Source organism: Pteropus alecto, unplaced genomic scaffold, assembly GCF_000325575.1.
Source record: "Pteropus alecto unplaced genomic scaffold, ASM32557v1 scaffold7, whole genome shotgun sequence".
Classification (NCBI taxonomy): Eukaryota; Metazoa; Chordata; class Mammalia; order Chiroptera; family Pteropodidae; genus Pteropus; species Pteropus alecto.
In genome coordinates this window covers 27,999,259-28,020,515 of record NW_006494614.1, presented here as the reverse complement: position 1 = coordinate 28,020,515, position 21,257 = coordinate 27,999,259, and the positions used below count along the sequence as shown (strand labels likewise).

General features: G+C 34.1%; 1 protein-coding gene across 1 annotated transcript in view; it reads right to left on the bottom strand.

The window, feature by feature from the left end:
- LGSN (lengsin, lens protein with glutamine synthetase domain) overlaps nucleotides 1-21,257 on the bottom strand; it is a 152,374-nt gene that overhangs the window by 14,536 nt on the left and 116,581 nt on the right. Inside the window, exon 4 of the mRNA XM_015600250.1 lies at nucleotides 11,752-11,917. Within this exon, the coding sequence (XP_015455736.1) occupies nucleotides 11,752-11,917 (166 nt within the window). The remainder of the gene's footprint in view (nucleotides 1-11,751; nucleotides 11,918-21,257) is intronic.

Here is a 21,257-nt window from a genome sequence, read left to right as displayed (position 1 = left end):
TTCCTGTATAAGGGTTAAAACCATCTTAATTCACCACCAGCTTAAACTTCATCAATCCAAATAGTGAGGACTATGAATAACCTATTATGGGTAAGGCAAAGACATAAAAATAAACAAAACACGGTTCCTTTCATTAAGAATCTTATCTAGTCCAGGTAATAAAGTGTTGTTATGGAGGTTGAAGATTTTCATGAAGCAAAGAAAGACTCAGGGAGTTCAGGGATAACAAACTCAAATTCCAGGCAGATGACAAAGAGATGCAGTGGCTGGATGGTGAACACCAGAGCTGACGCCCCTTCCAGGGAAGGAGTGGACACACGGCTCTCGCCAATCGTTGCCACGGCAAAATGTCGCCAGGTGATGTCAGCTATCCAAAACTCCAAGAAATGCCAGAAATCTGGATTTTTATATGAAATTTTATGATTTTAAAATGTTGATAATTAATTTAAAATATAAAGTAAGTCGTAAAGAAGAAAAAAATGTTTCTCAACTACCACACAGAAGATCGCAAAAAGAATGGAATGCTGATCAGATTATTCAGCAGTTCTAGAGGGACTCTGGGTACAAGGATAGCAGCAGTGACCACCTATGTTTTCCCCAGGAGTGGTATCTAATGTGCTACTGAGAGATGATAGTCAAACATTTAACCATAAGTACAGCTAATAAAAATAAGAAACACTTTTATCCTACCTACTATGTGTCAAGTCTCTTCTAAATGCTCTGCGTGTATTAATTCATTTAGTCTCAGAACAATCATTTGAGATATACATTATTATCTCCATTTTAGAGATGAGGAAAATTGAGTCAAAAAGGCTAATTAGCTCAAAATCACACAGCTTGTAAGTAGTAGAGCTAGGATTTGAACTCAGACAATTGGCTCTAGAGCACAAGTACTCAATGCATCCTTAATGAATACTGTCAGTCAGAATGCCCCTCCCCCAATCATTGTTGGGGTGCTGGGAAGCTAAGACAGAATTCTAGAGAGCCCCTGCAGGGCCAGGTGTTAACTCTTTAGTTGGTGGATTGTAGAGAGGTCCAAGAGCCCCAAGGGAACAGTAGGACAGCTAGAGAAGTTTGGAGGGTTTGGGGGGACCCTTAAAGGACTCTTGTCTGCAGCTGTTTACAAACCAGTCTGGAAAACCAGGTTTGCAGCTGACAAATCCAGTTGCGCCGTTATGTTGAACAAGCAGTGCCTGATGCATAGTAAGTACTAAATAGATGTTAGCCATGATTATTATTACCCAGGCACAATGCATTGCTGGGAATTTCTGTGGAGAAGATACTTAATTTTAGGTTATCTCATGGACCACTAACTTATGGGAGATGGCTCTCATTGAGCCAGGCTCTAATCTTTTATCTAAGCAGCTCTAGATTCTGAACACAATAAACTAGAGGAACCTCTCAGAGAGGTGAGGGTATGTCAAGTAGTCTGAGGGTTCTCAGAGGGGGCAGTGTGACCAAGATACTTGTGCTTAAACTCTAATACTGCTATTGTTGAACAGGCAGAATATTTTATAAATAGAGTCCTCAGCTAGCCAGGAAGACTTGGCCAAGCTTAAACAGAAGAAGGAACATCTGAGCTGAAGGTAAAGAGGAATGAAATAAACCATGTAGGAAAAACCATGAGCATAAGCATAGATATATAATTTTGTTTTGATAGCATAACACAAATATGCAAATCTAATTCATGCTTAATGTAGACAATCTCAAAATTCTACAACAGATAGATTCTGATTTCTTTTGACATTTCCACCAGAAAAGCTTTTCCCACTTCAAAGATGTTTCTATCATTCCATCAGTTAGCTCCTTTGTCTCATACATAGGAATGGCCTTACAGAATGTAATGATTCATATTATATTTTCATAATTCATGTTTTTTCTCATCACAATGTTTTTTTGAAAGTTGTTCATGTGGTTTAATATAAGTTTGTCATTTTGGGTTTCAACTCATTGACTTGATCAAATTAACTAAAAGAAGCTTAACCTAAAGGGATTCTGCCGAGCATTAAACATAGACCTTAATTTGACCTAAAAAGTTTCCTTCCAATGAAGTAACCAATGTTATTTAGGTTCTAAATATCACCGATTTTATTCTTTTACTTTTAATTTTCTCTAACAGCTACTTTTTTGAAGTCAATACTTTAAAAACCTTTATTTTGACCCCTGTATACTCACTATAGTCTAAAATATAATCATTAATGCATTTACCATACACTCTGTTTTTGATAATGATTAAGGTGCACAAAAAAAGAAAGCAAGCCAAGAAAATCTCATAGGGTTTTAACCTCTGTTAGAGATAATGGAAAAAAGGGATCAATGACAATCAAATTTAGAGAATAGGTCAAATTGGAAAGAATGTGTCTCCAATTTCCTTAAAGTTTATTCTTCAAAGAAGAGGGGAGGAAAATGTATTCAAAATATTTACAGAATAGATATTTACAAGAACACATCACAAATTTGCATCACCTAACCTAAAAATATCCATACCTATTAACTACTACTCATACTTCTGGCAACCTGGTCAAAGACAATAATTCAAATATGTGAAGTTATATGCATGTCCAGTGCCACTTTTGTTATAATAGTGAAAAGTTAAAAGCAACATAAAGTAGAATGAGTTAAAAACATTGTGGTAATTCTGTTCAGTGAATTCACCATTGAGAAATGAGTGCTTCCACTTCACATCCTGTCACCTGGGTTACCATAGCTGTTACTGAACTATTCTCCCTACATTTAATGTTATCATTCTGCTACCCATCCTCCGGACTACTGCCCATTTTACTTCTCTAAATCACAATTTGGTCTCATTATTTCTCTGCTTGGGATATGTCCAAAATTTTCCATCAACTTCAGAAAAAATTCGAAGTATTCTCTGAGGTGCTGCATTCCAGCTTCATCAATCTCTCCAGGCTCCATAGTTGGCCATTTTCACACACAAACCCTATCTCCACCTATACAAAACTAGTTTTATTCTTATGGCCAACATTGTTTCCTTCTTGCCAGGCTCTTATTGCTTGTCTAGCCTATCCTAGTGAAATAGTTATCTACTCTTCTGGCCACCGCTCTCAAAATTAACCCAACCCCCTGGAGGATATGCTGTAGCCACCCCATTCAAAGATGATTAATCTTCTTAAATCTCCAGTGAAAACAGATCCCTTATTAAACTTTGGAGCTTGCTCAAATAAATCATAATATTGTCTTCATTACAATTGGTAAATTGTTTAATCTCCTCTTAGAGATCTCAGTTAGTGTTTTGTAAAATGATTATCAGTATCATTCATTAAAGTAGCTTTTTTTATCTACATGTTTTTGTTCTCCAAACCAAAGTCAATAATTAGTTTAGCCCAAATATTGCGATTCCTTAAATGCCAAGTATATATATAAGTGCCCCTTCTAGAGGTAAGAACCACTACAACTATAAACCAAAGAATTACTGAGACTCTCAGTGTCTGCTTGGGCAACATAGGGCAGAGATTACATTGATCTGAACTAAGATAATGGCTATGGAGATGAGAGAAAAAGTGAGCATACTACAGATATATTGGAAGATAGATTTAGCAGTTTGGTGATTAACTGGTTATAGAAGGTAAAAGAGACAAAAGGCTCAAAAGTAAAAGTCAGGTTTCTGACTAGGAAACCCAAAATGAGAAAGAGACCAGAGAGGAGGAATTACTGGGTTCTGTTTTGGGCACATGGAATCTAAGATAACTGTGCCATCTGGAGAAATCCAGCAAGCATTGGCCATATGAGTCAGACTCCAAAAGATAAAATGGAAGGAAAAAGCATAGCTCTGACAGTGGTTGGAATCATTAAGAAAAAGAGCAGTGATTGAAAAAATAAGATAGAACTAAGAAGCAGCAATATTTAATGAGTAAACATAGGAATGGAATCTCAGAGAGTAGTCAGAAATGATCAGAAGGTAAAAGAAAAAAATGAGACAGAGTGGTTTCATTGACATCAAAAAATAAAAGCTGTATTAAAAGAAGGAACACCAATAGGCCATGCTACTGAAATGACAAATAAAGTTGGAATTAAGACTTGTCCATTTTATTTTGCAACCCAGTTCACTAGGTGTCTTGGTAAGAGCAGTTTTAGGGCAAGAATGTGAGCAGCAGTCAGACTACAGTGAGGTCAGGAGGAATGAGAGGTGTTTAGCCCAGGTCTACACATGATAAGCACATCGGAAATGTCCTCCATCATCAAGTAGAGACAGTCAGGAAATATAACTCGAAAATATGAAGAGAAGAAAACAGAGAGTATGACCACTGGAAGAATACAAAGGGATCCTAAAAAAATATTTGCTTTCAGGAATAAAAGACTTATAAATATTTAAATGCTTAATAAAAAGAGTCAATAATAAAGAGGTTGCAGAAATAATAAACAAACAAACAAACAAACAAATAAATAATAAAGTGAGGTCCCTGAAAGGACCAAAAGAACGGAAACAAGAGTCGAAATGAAGGAATTAACTTTACTATAGCTTCCTCTATAAGAAGAATAAAAAGAAGACAGAATGTTAGAACAGGAGGAAAGAAGAAAAATAAAAAGGAAGAGAAAAATTATGAGGCAGAGAGAAAGAAGGGAATTGTCCATATTTAATGAATGCTTTTTAAATGACAGAACTGACTGAGACTTGGGGAAATTAAGGTCACCCAATAAGTGGTAGGATCTGAATTTAAAAGTAATTTTAAACACTTGATATTTCTTATTTATTCTAGAAAGCAAAGGTTATCTTTTTTTATTCATTCTGGATAGGAAAGATAGACAGTTGTGGAGCTTCCAATTTTGTCTTTCAAGTGGGAGAGTCCCAGGCAGTAGAGTATGAAAAAGGTTTAAGGAGGATGGAAATGATTTAATATAGCAATAACAGAGAATGAGAAAGAGCCAACTCAAAAAACAAAAATGTTGAGTGCCCCACAGGAACTAGAGAATTTAAAGTTATAGTGGCACCAACTTGAATAGATAAGTAATTTTCTCTGACAGAGCTCTGTTGGAGATATGAAAAACGTGGAGTTGGGGTATTATGAGGACAAAAACTCAGGAATGCAATGACAAAAATAAGTTGAAGCTATTGGAAGGTAAGAAACTAAAATAATGAAATATGGAATTCAAGATAAATGGAATAGGAAGTGAAATCAGGACAGACTGACAAAGAAACATAGTTGAGGGACCAGAGATTCCTAGAAGGCGACATTTTAAATGTGTCTTGTGCTTAATATGTTGACTAGAATAAAAAAGAAATTGAATAAATATTTTCTAATAAATGAATAAATGAATGGCAAACAAGGCCTACCATATTGAAATATTAGGCTAGAGAGACATTTGACTCAGATCTCTCCTTCATAAATGATTCCAAATGAGATTTCTTTGGATGTCCAACAGGACCTGATGGTAACCCAACAAACTGATATAATCAAAACAGCTTTCCTAGAGGAAATAATGCTTCAAAGTTTTCTCAGGAAGAGCTTAGAAAAAGAAAAGCTTCTGCTGGTGACAAGCTGCTCCACAGCAGCTCTGTCCCTTTACCACATTAATTTCTCCTTTCCTTCAGGGTTATTTCACTATATTTATCCCCTAAACTATATCTTATCTCCAGGGATATGATTATTCCCTTCAAGACATTGTTTCTTATGCTTCCTCACAGCATAGCTAAAACATGCTAAATATTTCAAAAGAATTTTCTAAAAATTAAGAAGCAATATTAAAGAAAATTCAGAGACATTAAAAAAATATTTATTTTCTGTAGTCCTGGTCATTAACTATGTTTGTAGATGTCGAACTATTTCATATCTTCTTGAGTAAGAAGATATGAAATATCTTACCCGAAGTATTTTCCTTTTTAGTTATCTGGTTCTCCAACCAGATAAATAAGCATGATTTGAAGCTTATTTGAAAACTTAGAATACTTATTTATGGTCTAGTAAGTAATTCACTCCTTCAATCAAACTGTTTCTGCAAAGCACTTTAGTCTCGCACAAAATTAGACAGTCCCTGAGATCATTACGGATAAGGACTCAAAAGGCCACCATTTCCCAACTTACAGAAAATGAGATATTCTTAGGGAGACATTATCCACTGGTCTACTTATTCTGAAAAATAGATTGCCATCTGTACATTTTTAAAAAAATTTTAATCCTTAAACCGTATTGCATTTTACAAGTTTCCATCTGAATACATGGGATCTCTGAAGATTTTTGTCATTATTTATTCTTTATTACAAATGTAATAATTCTCATTGCAAAGATTCAAAAGTACGGAAACTCATAAAGTAAAATGGAAAACAAAAAAAACAATAGAAATCCTTTCTTTTCCCATAAACTTTAGATTTTTGACAAGTAAATATTTTCAGAAAGAGTTGTTTCTTGTTACTACAAATAAATTTTGTAATGGCTCATTTTCTAATATAAATTAATAGTTGTTTCTAGTAAAGATTTAATGTGTCGGTACTGATTGGAACCAGACACATTTTTAAATATACCAAAAATAGAAATTGAAGTGAATAGATATAATACATTTACCCTCTTGTTGACAAATGAATTACTGGAACCACCTACTTTGTACAGAGTTAATTTGTTTATCCAACAAGTACTTTATGAATACCTAGAATAGGCCAGTCATAGGCCTAGATGCTCTAGGAGAGATAAAGGTTAGTTACTTGTCGTTCCATGGGACATAATATAATATGTGATAAAAAGGTGTATGAGTATGTGTTTTAAGAATGAGGAAGGTACCAGTAGAACCATTTTCCTGATGAGGCAGCTGAGTCTCTGAAAGATGCAGTAACTCATTTAATTTCACACCTAGAAAGTAGCGGAATCCAAACGTATGACTTGAAACACTTTTTCATTTCTTCACGCTACTTATAAAGTTTACAGGCAACGAAATGTTGAAAACTAAAAATGTTGCCTTTAATATTGAATGCTGGACAGTTTTATATAAAAGGCAGCAGGAAATTCAAGCCTATACATACATATATATGTATATATATATATCCATATATAGAGAGAGAGAGATAGATATAGATATATCTCCACATATATATACATATATATATCCACATATATATATATATATACACATATATATGTATGTATAAACTTTCCATTTCAATTTAGAGTTCAGTAGCATCTCTGTCTTTTGAGGTGAAACTAAGCACAGAAGGAAAATATAGGTACATTTCTTTTAAATTACAGAGAATCAGAATTTTACTTAATATAATGGGCTAAAAATGGGATGGCCTATTTGGAAAAGTATCAGGTTTCTCATCCTCAAGCCCATTTATGGAGGGGTTAGATAATCAAATGTCAAGGATGACCAGATAATTTCCAGTTCTACCTCCATAGATGCTTACCACTTTTGCAATAAGATAATCTAGATCCAAGTTGCATCTATATATCCACATCTACCCAACAATTATGGAGAAACTATGGTTATAAAGAGCCTGTGTGTCAAAGAAGTGTTACAATGTAAATGACGTGGCTGTTACCCATGTGAAGAACTCTGAATCTCTTTTCCAGCAAGATGGCAAAATACAGAGCAGCAGCACAAAGCCAGAGCAAATCTCACCTCTGAGGGCAAGGGAATGCAAAATCTGCCACAGAACATTTCACATGAGAAAATGTGCCTAACCAGTAGTTTCAGAGAAGGGAAAAAATTTACTTTCTGAAGGTATAGCACCACGTTATTTTCATAAGATAAAGCTAAATAACAAAGGAAGCTGAAATAGTAAAGGAAGCAAGAAGTTTAGTCAATTCCTTGAGCTTGCCACTAGTAGTAGTCTTATTTAGCATTTTCATACGTGAACTGAAAAAGAAATCTTTATATTTTCCAGAGAAATTAAGATTTTTGCACCTAAAAATATGTTTTTCTGTGTGGAGAAGATTAAAGTAATTTTTGAAAGCTTTGTGAATGGGCAAAAAAGCGACAGATAGGCTTCAAAGATAAGAAAAGACTTGTAGAAAATTTTAAATATATGTATAGTATATAATATATATTTATGAGAATGGGTTCTGTAATACAGTGTGAAATAAGATCCAAGAACATTACAGAACTGTCGGTGAAGATATCAACTGATGGACTGCTACAGATAAACTACCAGGCCTCATCAAAAAGAATATTTTAAATATGACTAGAGAAGGCAATCTATCTTTTAAAAAAAGATGATATGCCTAGAACTAGAATAATAAATATAATTCTAGTCACTGTACCCTTAAAAAGCCTTAATGGGTTATAAGTGAATAGATATGTGTTTATTTATATAAATGTATACTACATACAATTGTTATCATAATCATATCAAAAGACAAAGTTCTGTGTAAAGAAAAAAGTGTAAACTCTTCAAGGCTGTAAAAATGAAAACTTAGGTGAGCTATTACTGATCAGTCTATAAGATAATAATGTATACGTGGTAAATAACTCCTGTATGAGTATTCACTATGTTCTAAATACTATTCTAAGCATTTAACATGTGCTCATTTAATTTCTCCACAAAATTTATTCCAATGGGTACTATTAATGTCCAAATGAAACACAGAGAAATTCAATAATTTACTCCATGTCACACAGCTAGTTAGTAGTAGAGCCAAGATTAAAACATGGGCATTCCGATTTCAGGGTGTGTGTTCTTAACCACTGAAATGTGAAACACAAATCTAATCTTTAACATCAAGAGACGTACTTGAACTGGTAGAAGCTAGATTTGAGGTAAGTAAAAATTAATAGATAATGAAGCCTTGAAGTCTGAAAATAAAACTTTGAATCTTAAGAGACAAAACATATTTAAAATATACAAATAGAATCAGGAAGTTTTAATAGAGTTACACAGACGATAGCATAAAACAGAGAAAATAGGGCAAGCTGAGGCAGGTCAATCTCTGGCCTCAAGTCCTGCCACTCTAGGTCAGTCATAACCTCCCACAGAACTGTGCTTAGTGCCCTGACACACAGACAGATAACAGGCTGCAGAGCAGGATGAACCTCTGGTCTCACTCTGGATAGCATCCATTCCTCCTGCAATGTGGAAGTATCAGTCCTCTGTATCTACCTGTGTCAGCATTTTCAGTATGAGTCATACACATCTACAAGGCAAAAAACAAATCTTACCCAACTCACTGGGCATATAAACCATCTTCGGTACCATACACAAGATTTTCGATAAATAGATCTTAATTATTACTATGTGTTGTTATTTCCCTCAATTTCACAACTTCATACACCCATAAGGTCTATTTTGGGGATAAGAATGTGTTTTTGATCTATTTTCTGTTCACCACTACTAAGAATTTGGCTGAATGCATGACTTTATGACACTGCTTTGAATAGAGAATCTCAGTAAAATATTCTTTAGGGAAATACCAAATCTAAGTTGAATAATTGTTCATTTTTACTGAAGAATTTGTTCTGTTTGGGGCAGTGATGATCCTAAGGAATTTTCTTCACACACAAAATCTGCCCTTCTGAATCCATCGCGCCTTTGTTCAGCTGCTGTTTTTGCAATTTACCTCAGGCCACTGCTGCTCATGTTACCAGAACATCTGGTATGGAGCACAATGATTGCCCTTTTCCAGTCATTAGTTAACTAGAAAAGGAATGTCACACACCATCTCCCGCCTTCCTCCCATAAACTTTCTCTTCCTGAAAATCTGACCCTACTCAGGAGAACACAGATTTTATTCAGTGGAGAGTTGGGTCAAGTAGACACCAAGGCTCTCCTTTATTACACCTATTAAATATAATGTTCTATCCCAGGTATCGAGAAACTTTTTCCCAAAAGAGAAAGTATGTCTGTGGCTTTGAAATTTGTGTACATTCAAATCATACTGTTGTTTGTCTATTCTCCTAAGAGTGAACTGTCAACATTTGGCCTAAACTGGTCTGGAGAGAGTGTGGCTCTTAAGAGTTTTTACAAAAACTGGGTCACCTGGAATCCTTGGCTAAAATCGAGAGAGGTTGGGGAAAAACACATAGTTTTACCATAAGTTCAGGAGTAGCAAAATCTACTCCAAGAAGTTAAATAATTAGAGATTAAAAATTTTAAAAGCTGAGGATGTACATACTAATTTCTTTCTCTAAACCATAATTTGCAGCTACAACTTTACTTTCAGATAAATTTGTTTTCTTTCACAAACACGTCCATTATTTGATGCCTCTGACAATGATAGGTTACTACTTGATAAGCCACAGCTACTCTTCAGTGAGTCCCTTCTTCACATAGTGATATCCACTTTCGTTGTGGGAAGTACACTCGTTCTTGTCTACATCCCAAAGCATGCTGCCTATACTCAGTGTACATAGCAGTGACCTCATTCTTCCTCAGATTTTTAGCTGTCCTCTCCACTAGATGGAGGAGTATGGATCAGGTCTAGTCTCTAAATGCCACTATTTCAAAAACAATGCATTGGTCTACCACTGAGCCTTGCACATATGTAGGTGTGCTTCTTGCATTACATTTTCTCAACTTCATCTAAAGAAAACTCACATCCTCCCAAACTTGACCACAGCATGCCTCCCAGTCTACATTTCAGCTTTTCAGAATGGTCTGTCTGAAAAACAAGAGTAGAAGTTGGATACATACACTTTAAGAACTAATGAGAAATGCTACATGTTGACAACTGAGTATTTTAATATATTCTAGAGCAGATGAGTAGTTGTCATTATTTAAAATGCTATGCATTTCAAATATAACTTGAAAATAGGTTCTGAAGGGGACCAAAGTTTTGACACTCTGAAGCTGCCTTTTTAGGATATTGATTATAAGCTATTTATTAAGAAACAAAAGACTGAGAGGAAACTCCTCGCCTTTTCTGCCCAAGAGATTCAGACAGAAAAACCTGCTTCAGGAAGAAAATCTTATGATGTTTGCCTTAGGCTAATTTGAATTAAGTATAGTAAATAGGAGGGCTTCAGGCAGGGGCCTGTTAACTAGATATCCCATGTATCCCATAGTTGCCTAGCAAAAACTTGCCTGCCACGTGTGTTCACTCTTCCTCAACTACCTGTAAATCACCCATTCTCACTTCTGAAATTTAAGACCCCATTCCCAACCTTTTCTCCTTTGTCCAAAATTCCACATATAACCAGTGTTGCCTCAGCGTCTTTGTAATTTTCATGGTTATGTGTATTCCCCATGCGCATGTATTAAAATTTGATTTTTTCCTGTTAATCTGTTAATTTGATTATTAGCCCAGCTAGAAAAATTTAGAAGGTAGGAGAAAAAGTATTAATAATATTTTAGCCCACAGTTTTCAACTTTAATCATTTAACCTCAAAGCATTTTTATTAGATTGAGACTAATGCTTTGACAAAAACAAAGATTGTGCTCTCAGTCACAACCAAAACAGGCATAAAAAATTTTACAACATCCTTAAGCTTCTGAAACTCAGTGTTTAATGAAGTTATTTTAAATGATTGTTAAAATTAAGTGAGCTTTCCTAATACAAATTCTGAATTTAGTTTTTATTATATTTATAAACTCAGCGTGTGGTAGAAAAGAGAGTTTCTTCACAAATTTCTCCAAAACAGCCATGAAACGAGTATGACCATGCTCCCCTTATTCATACTGGCACTCAGATAGTTGACATAAAGCAATAAGAAGCTTTGCTGTCGGTATTTTGATAAATAACATTTTAATTATTAACGTCATACCTCCTGTAGAAAGTCCCCTTCATTATTCATCTCACACTTTTATTTAAGTCGCCCTTGGAAACCACAATATCCTCAACAAATGCATTCAGCATGTATTTATATGTATACCTGAAACAAACACTGCAGATGATGAATTCCATGGAGGCTCTTTCCAGAGGGGTCTGGCAGGTAATAAAAGATAAACACTGGACTCTGATGTGTCATGCCCAAGGCACAGTATGCTGGAAACGCACTAGAAGAGTCGAATGATGAATGCTCATTTATGCCTGACTTCCTACAAACAAAGGCATACAAAGCTTAAAACTGTGTTGATTGACTTTTTCTCCAACATACTGAATTTTTGTTATATAACAATTGTATTCTGGAATGAAATCTATTGTTAGACTCAGATGATGAACCCTTATTAGACAACTGTGCTATCGAAGTCCACAGACAAAAACACAAATGGAAAAATACAATGTAAGTGACCCAGATTTTTACCAATTGGAAAGATCTACTCATTTATAATTCTCACTTTCATTATCTTTTCTAGGGTCCCTTCTGGTCTCTAAATTAATTCTGGTTCTTCATTCTGTAACTATAGCCATCTTTCTTTAGTTTTTTCAATTCTCCAAATATCAGTCTCTGACAAACCCCAGCCCTTCCCAGCTGGCCACAGTGAGCTTAGAAATATCTACAATCTGCCTACATGGTCCCATAAACAATCCTAACTCAGTCAGAGGAAGTGGAAAATGCTTTCTCGAAGGAAGTTTAAAATTACACTTCTGCTGCCTTCAGTTGTGACTTCAAGAACAGTTGGTGAGGGAAGGAGGGTTTTTTTTCTGAATCAAACCCAACCCACTCTAAGCATTTTCCATGGATGAGTGTATAGCCTCCACAGCTGCTCTCGTCTGGGACCTGTAGGCCCGAGGAGGCCCAGGCCAGTATTCCAGCCAGTCAGCCAGGTCTGACTCTCTTATTCTATTTCTATAGTTGCATAATCATCATTTTATGTTTGTTGTAATCGGCTCTGCTTTTTAATTTGTTTCTTTGTTCATCTCTCATCTGTCCCTTTCTTTGTCTCTCTTTTCTGCCTTATGAATTTCAATATCTTCTCAGTTTACCTCCATCTCTTTTTCTAATCAAACCATAATATAGATTTCAAACATACCGTTTTTAACAGTTGCTATATTGCTGACAAATTTCGTTCTCTGTTCTTAATTACAAAACTGAGTATCTGAAAATTTTTCATTTCTCTCTTAAAACTTAAAAAAACTAAATTGGGCCTATTTACTTATTCATTCAGTACATTTTTCACAATTTCATCCTAATGCGAATGCTAATTCTCATTATAAACCTTTATAACTCGTCTATTTATTTCATAGAATTGAGACAAAGTAAAAAATTACAACTGAAGTATCCAGAAAATCAATTATTTATACAAAACACAGCAATCTAAACACTGTCTTATCCATAGCAACACCCTCTTTTCTTAATCCTCTAATTCTAATATCCAAGATGAAATGGAAAAAATGGTTGTATCATAAAACATTGAGTTGGTACATTTCTGAGAAAGAAATCAGTTAAAGAATTAGATCTTACTAAGTTGTTAGAACATATTTATTCTTCATTTAGAAGTTTTCATGTCACATACAGAGTAGTCTTATCTTCACAGTGGTGGCACATGCTTCACATCATAAGTCAGAGATACTCATTTCCAGTGATAACTTCCTCACTGAGCATCTTTCCAATTCTATTGTACTCACTGGACCTGTACCTTATCATCTCTAACCTCCTAATCAAATTGTCTTTAGCCCCTCTTCAATAGCATTGTACTCTTTCCTGACTCTAAATCTCAAGATTAGCTATTTTCAATGAGTTTCCCAACTTTTTCTCCCACTAGTCTAGTTGTATACATACTAAAAATCAGTTGTAGTTATTTTCAAAATTGTTTATCCTAGTTGCACTGATTAGTGCAAATACACAGTTAAGTTAAATATTATGTAAGCTAATAAAGAAAGATATTTAATATTTCTTTAGAACTAAGTAATGATTTAAAAAAGACTTGAAAGTGCTATATGTTTCAGTTCAAGCTGCTATAACAAAAATATTGTAGACTGGGTAGCTTATAAATAACAGAAATATATTTATCACAGTTCTGGAGATGAGGACATCCAAGATTTAGGTGCTGGCAGATTCAGTGTCTCTCACCGTGTTTTCATGTGACAGAAAAAGTGAGAGCACTCTCTGAAGTCTCTTTTATAAGGACTCTAATCTCATTCATGAGGAATTCAGTCTACAGCAATACATGTCTAATAAATGTTAAATTCAGTTTGAGTGATACAATCTTTTAAGAAATTTAGAAAATTTATTAAGATTTATTCTCTCAGATTGTCTTACAATGCTCTTTATGATTTTGCATCACAAAAAAATACAAAATCATAATTTTTACGTGATGAACTAAGATAATGGTTTATAAAAAAAGACAATATGGGATTGAAATCAATGGAGATATGCTCAAAAAAGACATCGTTCAAAATCAATAAGTTGGCTAATAAATGTATAATTATATGACTTAATTTAAAATCATATGTTTAAAGCATGTACTCTTTTTTACGATCCTCTGTTTCAGCTGACTTTCTTGATTAACCAACCATTTTTTTACCTGATTATTTAAGACAAAAGAGTTCCTTTATAAACTTTTCTTTAAAAAGTAAATGAGGCCACTTGGGGACAGATGTCAGATATTAAAACATGCACTTACTTTTGACTGTTCCAAAAAATACCTAATTAAAAAGCATAAGCAAAAAAAAGGGAGAAAGAAAGAGGAAATAGGACAATAAAAAAAAATTAGATAGTAGAAAGCAAGCGAACAAATTGTAGCACACTTTTAACAAACCTCAGAAAGCTAATCTTAAATATTCAGTAAGGAAAACCAAGAACTAATGCAATGTACATCAGACTTCTTAGGAAAAAAAGAAAAAGAAAAAAGACAAATCCAAGACAAAAAGGATTAAAAAAAAAAAAATGATCAGTCCAGTAGATCCAAAAGGTAGTAAAAGGCTTAAGAGATAGATGGGAAAAAATAAATTGTCAATAAATCTATATTCAACATTTTTTCATTTGCAAGTATTTCTTCAATACCAACAATGTTCAGAAGGCTATCTCTGTCAAAATGATCATAGCTATTGAGCCAAACATAAAATTCAAGCCTTTCCCCTACCACTCTTCTAACATATGGAAAGACTGTTCAACTCAAATACTTCCTCTTGCTGAAAAGATGTAATCTAATTGAATGGATCCAGAGAAGAGTGACTAAAATGATTAAAGGAATGATGGGATTTATTTTATGAGGACAGATTGCAGAAGCTAAAATTTACTAAGTATCAGCAAAGGGAAACAGTATGTTGTTTACCACTAAGTTACTGCCTTCTGATGAATTATTTAACAGAATTGGTGGAGCAAAGGATGCAAATTAAGAGAAAGATTAAACTCATTCTTTCACTGTAGGAGAAACAGTGGGGGAAAATAAAATCACAATGATTCTGGTTTTATTTCATGTTTATGTATATTATATGTTACAAAACAATGTATGAAACACAAAGTTCTTGCCTTCCCACCACTAACTGCTAAAGAAATACAGTAAAACATGCCCAATGGGAGTAAGGGAATAACTGATTTTTGAGAATGAGTCCAGAGAAAAGAATGGTCTTTCGCACTACCTCCATCAATCACAAAATTGTGGTTTAAGGTCAACATAAGGCCATGACAACAGTGACAGAATACTTCCACTTTATCTTTCTCCAGATATGTAGTTGTCCCAAAAGCTCCAGGAGTTTGCTTCTCTTTCATATGTATCCAGTTGCGACATCGACAACCAGAAGACTGCCACTGACACTCTTTATTGAAGCCAATGTGGCAAAAAAAAATGAGGAGTAATATTTGGGCTCTCTTAGTAGTTCCGGAAGTCCTGATAACAAAAGCTCTCGGATGTCCTCTCCATCTACCTACCACCCATCTTTCCCAATTCTGCCTAGAAACATCTCATTTTCTAAGAAAATGGTATATGTGTTTACAAATTGAGATATAGGACCAATCATTTTTTAAAAATAGCTTAGGTGGGGCTGAGTAGAACATCAGCAAATTCATGTATAATACACAGATTGACAGAGAACATGAGAATTTTTTTTTGTCCTCTTCATTTACTCTGGAAAGAGAATTTCTTCTGTCATTTACCTCTTCAATAAATTTAATTAAGCAATATATAAAAAACAATGTAACTCTCTGAAAAAAGTACATGACAATTATGTAGATTTGATGAAGTAAAAAACTAGTTCAAATCATTTTAATTTAACATTGTTGGCACATATCTACAAGTATTCATATATTTAGCACAAACTTCACAAAGTTAAATGAAGTCAATTATGAATATGAAAGCATGAAATTCTAGAGTTCCAAAGCACATAAGGAGCTTGCAATCAGATATAATGAGTTAAATATTATTCCGAAACAGCCAGAGCTATATTTAGGAAAAGAAGGGGAGTGCCACAGAATACATTTTTATAACATCATTCATTTAACAGATTTGATAGTTCGTGTTATCCATATTTCCTTCTTTTATGAATGACATTCTAATTATGAGACAAGGCTTAAGAATTATTGAGAACCCCAAAACCTTTCATTTATGTGAGTTATGTCAATCAGTATTTACCATATTTAAAATAGAATAATAACGAACATAGTACATATTAACATAAATAACATTTTAAAGAAAAATACCTACATTTTTCAAAACGTAAAAATAGAAGCTTGACACCATTTAAATTTTTACAACTCTTTTTAATATCTACAAATAGAAAACCACTAGAATTTCATATCTGCTTTTGCAATACCACATGACATGCAGCCTCTGGAAAGCTCAACTGCACACTCATGAGAGAACGAAAGTGGAAAAGGCAAATAATATCTTAGTATCATTATGAAAATAATTTTGACCACATAGTCTTCTCAAAGGGTCTAGGGGGTCTCTGTGGAACTATACTGAGAACTGCTGCTGTAGTGAAACAGCCAGCAGATTAAAAACTTGAGTTCTATATGAAAACTGGTTCCTTAAAGGCAAATTACCAAATTTTCTTGATTTCAGTTTTTTCATGTGCAAAATGAGGTTTGAGGTGAGATGATCTCTCAGGTTTCTCCTAACTTTAATATTCTGTGATTCTGTAAAGTATTAAAGAAAGGGAAACCCACCCACAGTTCCCTCACTCCTATAATGTAATTGTCATAATAAAAAAATGACAAATTAATTCAACTAAGCATCTAGTTTAGTGATTAACTCAGGTAAGAATTGCAAAGTTTATGTGTGTAGAGGACCTAGAATTTTTTTTAAATGGTATTCTTAAATGCAATATGATATCTGAAACAGGAAAAGAACATTCGTGGGAAAACTGGTGAAATACAAATAAATTCTCTAATAGTATTGCGCCAAGATTAATGATTACATAGGATGTTAACATAAGAGGAAGCTTGGAGAAGTCCATACTAGGACTCTACTATTGTTGAAACTCTTCTGTAAGTTAAAAATTATCTAAAAAAAAATAATAAGGTGGCATTCAAGGCCCTGTTACATCACCATATTTAAAATGGTGGGGGTGAGCGTAGAAGTACACCTTCAGATAGCAACTATCATTGTTGTCTAATCATTTTTCAAGACTCTATTAAAAAAAAAAAAGGAAATACTCCAGATATCTCAGAATATGATGCAAGATCCCATATAGGAATTTAATTTTTAGAAAAATGATTAAAACTGAATCATTTTAAATTTTATTATCAGTATTAAAATTAGAAATATTAACACACACACACACAAAAATAAAATTGCAAATATTCAATTCGCTACTTGCTTTATCAAATTCATAATGAGCATTGTTTACTCATAGCCCGTTATTGTGGAGGTTGGTAATATTTTGTTTTGTGTTGTTTACTGCCAAGCATCTAAAACCCTTCCTCTTTTTGAGGGGGATGGGGAAATGCCTATATTGAGAGTCTTAGAGAGAGCAATAGCCCAACTCTCACTACAGAAGCTGAGAAAATATGATTCTTAAATTCCTAACACCTGCAGCCAACTTGTGTGCACCTTATCTAGGAACAGGTATTTGTCCTCTGCTCAGCCAGACAGAGTGACCAGTCAAAGGCTATTGATGCAAAGCAGCAGAGATGGGAAGATTTTGTTTTGGAAGTGGCAGCAGTGGAAGGGTCCGGTGTCCCAGGAGTGATGTTGGGAAACTAAGCTGCACCACCCAGGGCTCAGTGGTGGAGTATCTTTGTAACAGGTGCCACATCTGTGCTGTGCTTCTTGCCAGAGTTCAGTCTGTTTTTCCCCACTTCCTGAGGCCAGTTTCAGCTCCCACGATAACCCTACAAAATGTTCGATGTCTTTACAAATTCATTTTCTGCTTACATCTATCAGAGGTAATTTCTGTCGCTCAGAATCCAACTGATCTATACTCTTTTATGCAACTATAAAATTAGTTCAGTCCAAAGAATAATAACAATAGCAACTTTAGTAGTTCTCTATCGGCATAGGAATCAATGATTTTAAATATTTAAAAGATGATTTGTTTGCAATAGTCATGACACATATTTTATTATTCAATAAACATAATGTAAATGATAAGAAGTATATAGAGGATAGTTATACTTTATGTCTACAAAAGAAACATTAGAGCTTTATAGATATGTGTGTATGTATATATATATACGTGTATATATACATATATACATATATATACACATACACACACACATATATGTATTTTTTTATTCAATGGGCAAGATGAACTTGAATGTCAGTGGCCAAAAACAAACAAACAAAAAATCGCTCAACGATTTCATTATAATATGGTCCATGAGATCTCGTTAAGGGCATTGAAGTATTATTCTATGTAAGAAAGTTTTATAATCACCTTTTCTAAATATCATTTGGCAAATAACATAAATTAATATTGTCTTTTTTTTTTTTGCATTGATCAGAACAATGCATTCAGAATCAGATACCATACTTGCTTCCAAATTCTGATCCAGGCCTATATCAGCTTGATTTTGCTGAATAGCATTTATTCATTCTTCATAAAGCATGTTTCTTACAGTAATATCACTTCAACCTTCAACCATCAACATGCTAGAGTTAATCTTCTTCACCTACATTCTCTCAAGCTTATTCGACCTTCTTTTGATTTGAAAATCTTTCCTAGTTGATCAAAACATTGCATCCTCTCAAACATATGAGACTTTTTCAAATTCACATCTTAATTTTATTAGTATAATAAGATTAATTTAATATAAAAGATTTCTAATTTATTATACTTTAAGAATGCCTTGCCTGCTCATATTATAGTTAGAAACATAAAAAATGAAACAGTGTTAATTACAATTTCATGCCAATTGAATATTTGAAAGAAAATAGTCCATAAGCTAACTCATTATGTACGCTGGCATAATTTTTTAATTGAGTCCTATTCACATTTTAATATTATTTTTTATAAAAAAAATTAGGCATGCAGTTACATGTTTATTATTTTCTACTTACTTTAATCAGTCTGAGATATGATTTGGCATTTAAAAGCTTGTATCACTTTCAATTTTTGTTTGTAAGACAGAACAATCAAGTTTGTAACTTGAATAAAACGTCAAAAAATGAATTACCCAGCTCACAACTCCTCAGTTTACTCATTCTTAGTCACTGTCCATAGAATCTGTAATGAAAGACTCGGCTCTGGTGGTAGTGCTTTTGAACTGGCAAGTGAACTTGAAGAGGGTGAGGGGAGTATTCCCTAATCAAGTAGCAAAGGGGAGTCTCAGAATTTCCAGGACAGGAAAAGTTCTTTTGCAAAGTACAAATAATTCTTGTGGTAGACAGAATTCTAAAGATGCCACCACCACCAAGAATTTCATTCTCTGGTTATTTGATCAAACACTAATCTAAGTATAGCTATGAAGGGCTTTTGCTAATGAAATTAAAATCTCAAATTACAGATTAAAAATACTGAAATCATCCAGATGAATTTAATCTAATTCCATCAGCCCTTTAAAAGCCGGTCATGTATTCTGGCTGGCAGCAGAAGGGAAAGTCAGAGATGGAAAACACCGGAAGGATTCAGTGCACCACTGCTGGCTGGAAGATAGAGGAGACCACATGACAAGCAATGTGATCAGCAATGTGGTCAGCCCCCAGCTGACCACTAACAAGAAAATGGGAACTTGAATCCTATAAATAAAAGTCAACTTTGGCCAAAAATCTAAAAGAGCTTGGAAGTGGATTCTTCTCCAAAACCTTCCTATGAGGTCTGGCCTGGCCAACACACTGATTTTGGCCTTGTGAGACCCTAAAAACAGAGAGTTCAGCAGAATCCACTCTGACTTCTGACTGAGGTAACTATAAGATAATTAATAGATATTGTTTTAAGTCTCCACATTTGTGATAACTTGGAACACAGCAGTAGAAAATGAATATAGTTACAAAAGAGTAAGAGTCAGAGTGGCTTGGACTTCTCTACAGCAAAGCTGAAATGTAGGGGACAAAAAGGAACAGTGCTTTTGAAATTCTGAAGAAAGGTAATCAAAAGTCACCTACCCAGATCAAACTATCAAGAAAATGTGATGATATACCAAGATATTCAAAAAACATGGCATCCTTCATTCTCATCCTCTCTCAGAAGTCTAGTAGAAGCTGTGCTCCACCACAAGGAAAGCAAAACCAGAAAATTGGAAATCATGTAGTTCAACAAACAGGGGATCATACCCACAGACAAAGTGAAGAGAGTTCCCAGGATGAATCTGTACACAAGGGAGACTGTTCCAAATCAAAGAAGTTCTGCAGGTCTAGGAGACATCCTCTAAAATGACGGACCTTGTAAGAATATGTCATGGGTCTGACTGTATTAAGAGGGGATTTAGACAATTGATTGAGAGTTTAGAGTCAAATTGATTAATTAACCCCAAGGAAAACAAAAAGCTAGCAAAAGAAAAATAATCATAATATAATATTTGGCTGAGAAATAAATAACATTTATATTTATGGTAATATAAACACAAAATACTGAAACCATAACAATGTGATTATATTAGAAAGAGGAGACTAGAAATACATACTATTATCAATATTCTGATTCAAAGTCTTACCACTGTCCTCTATAGCACTGACTCACAGAATGCAATTTCTATGAAAAAATATATTTCATTATATTTATTATAATTAAGTTTCTTAACTAAGAAACTTACAAATGAACTTTTGGAACGGACACCATTATCCTACAAAAATAAATAGACATCCCTTTAAAAAATCATTACATTAGCAATAGATGAAAACTAGTCTCAAAAATATATGCCTTGGATTTGGGAATTCTTTCTTTCTTCTTAAACAGGTTTTAATAAGGTGGTTTATTTTTTATTTTTTATTTTTACTTTTTTGTCAACTTTAAAAAAAAATTTAATGCATAATCAATAGTCCTACATCTGGTTCATCTAGGTAAATAGAAAATCCAAAATAATAGAAGGAAAATAAAATTTGAAGATAGGCAAGCCAGGGCCTGTGGGTCAGGGATCCATGTTTCTTCTATCTTATTATCACAACCATGGCT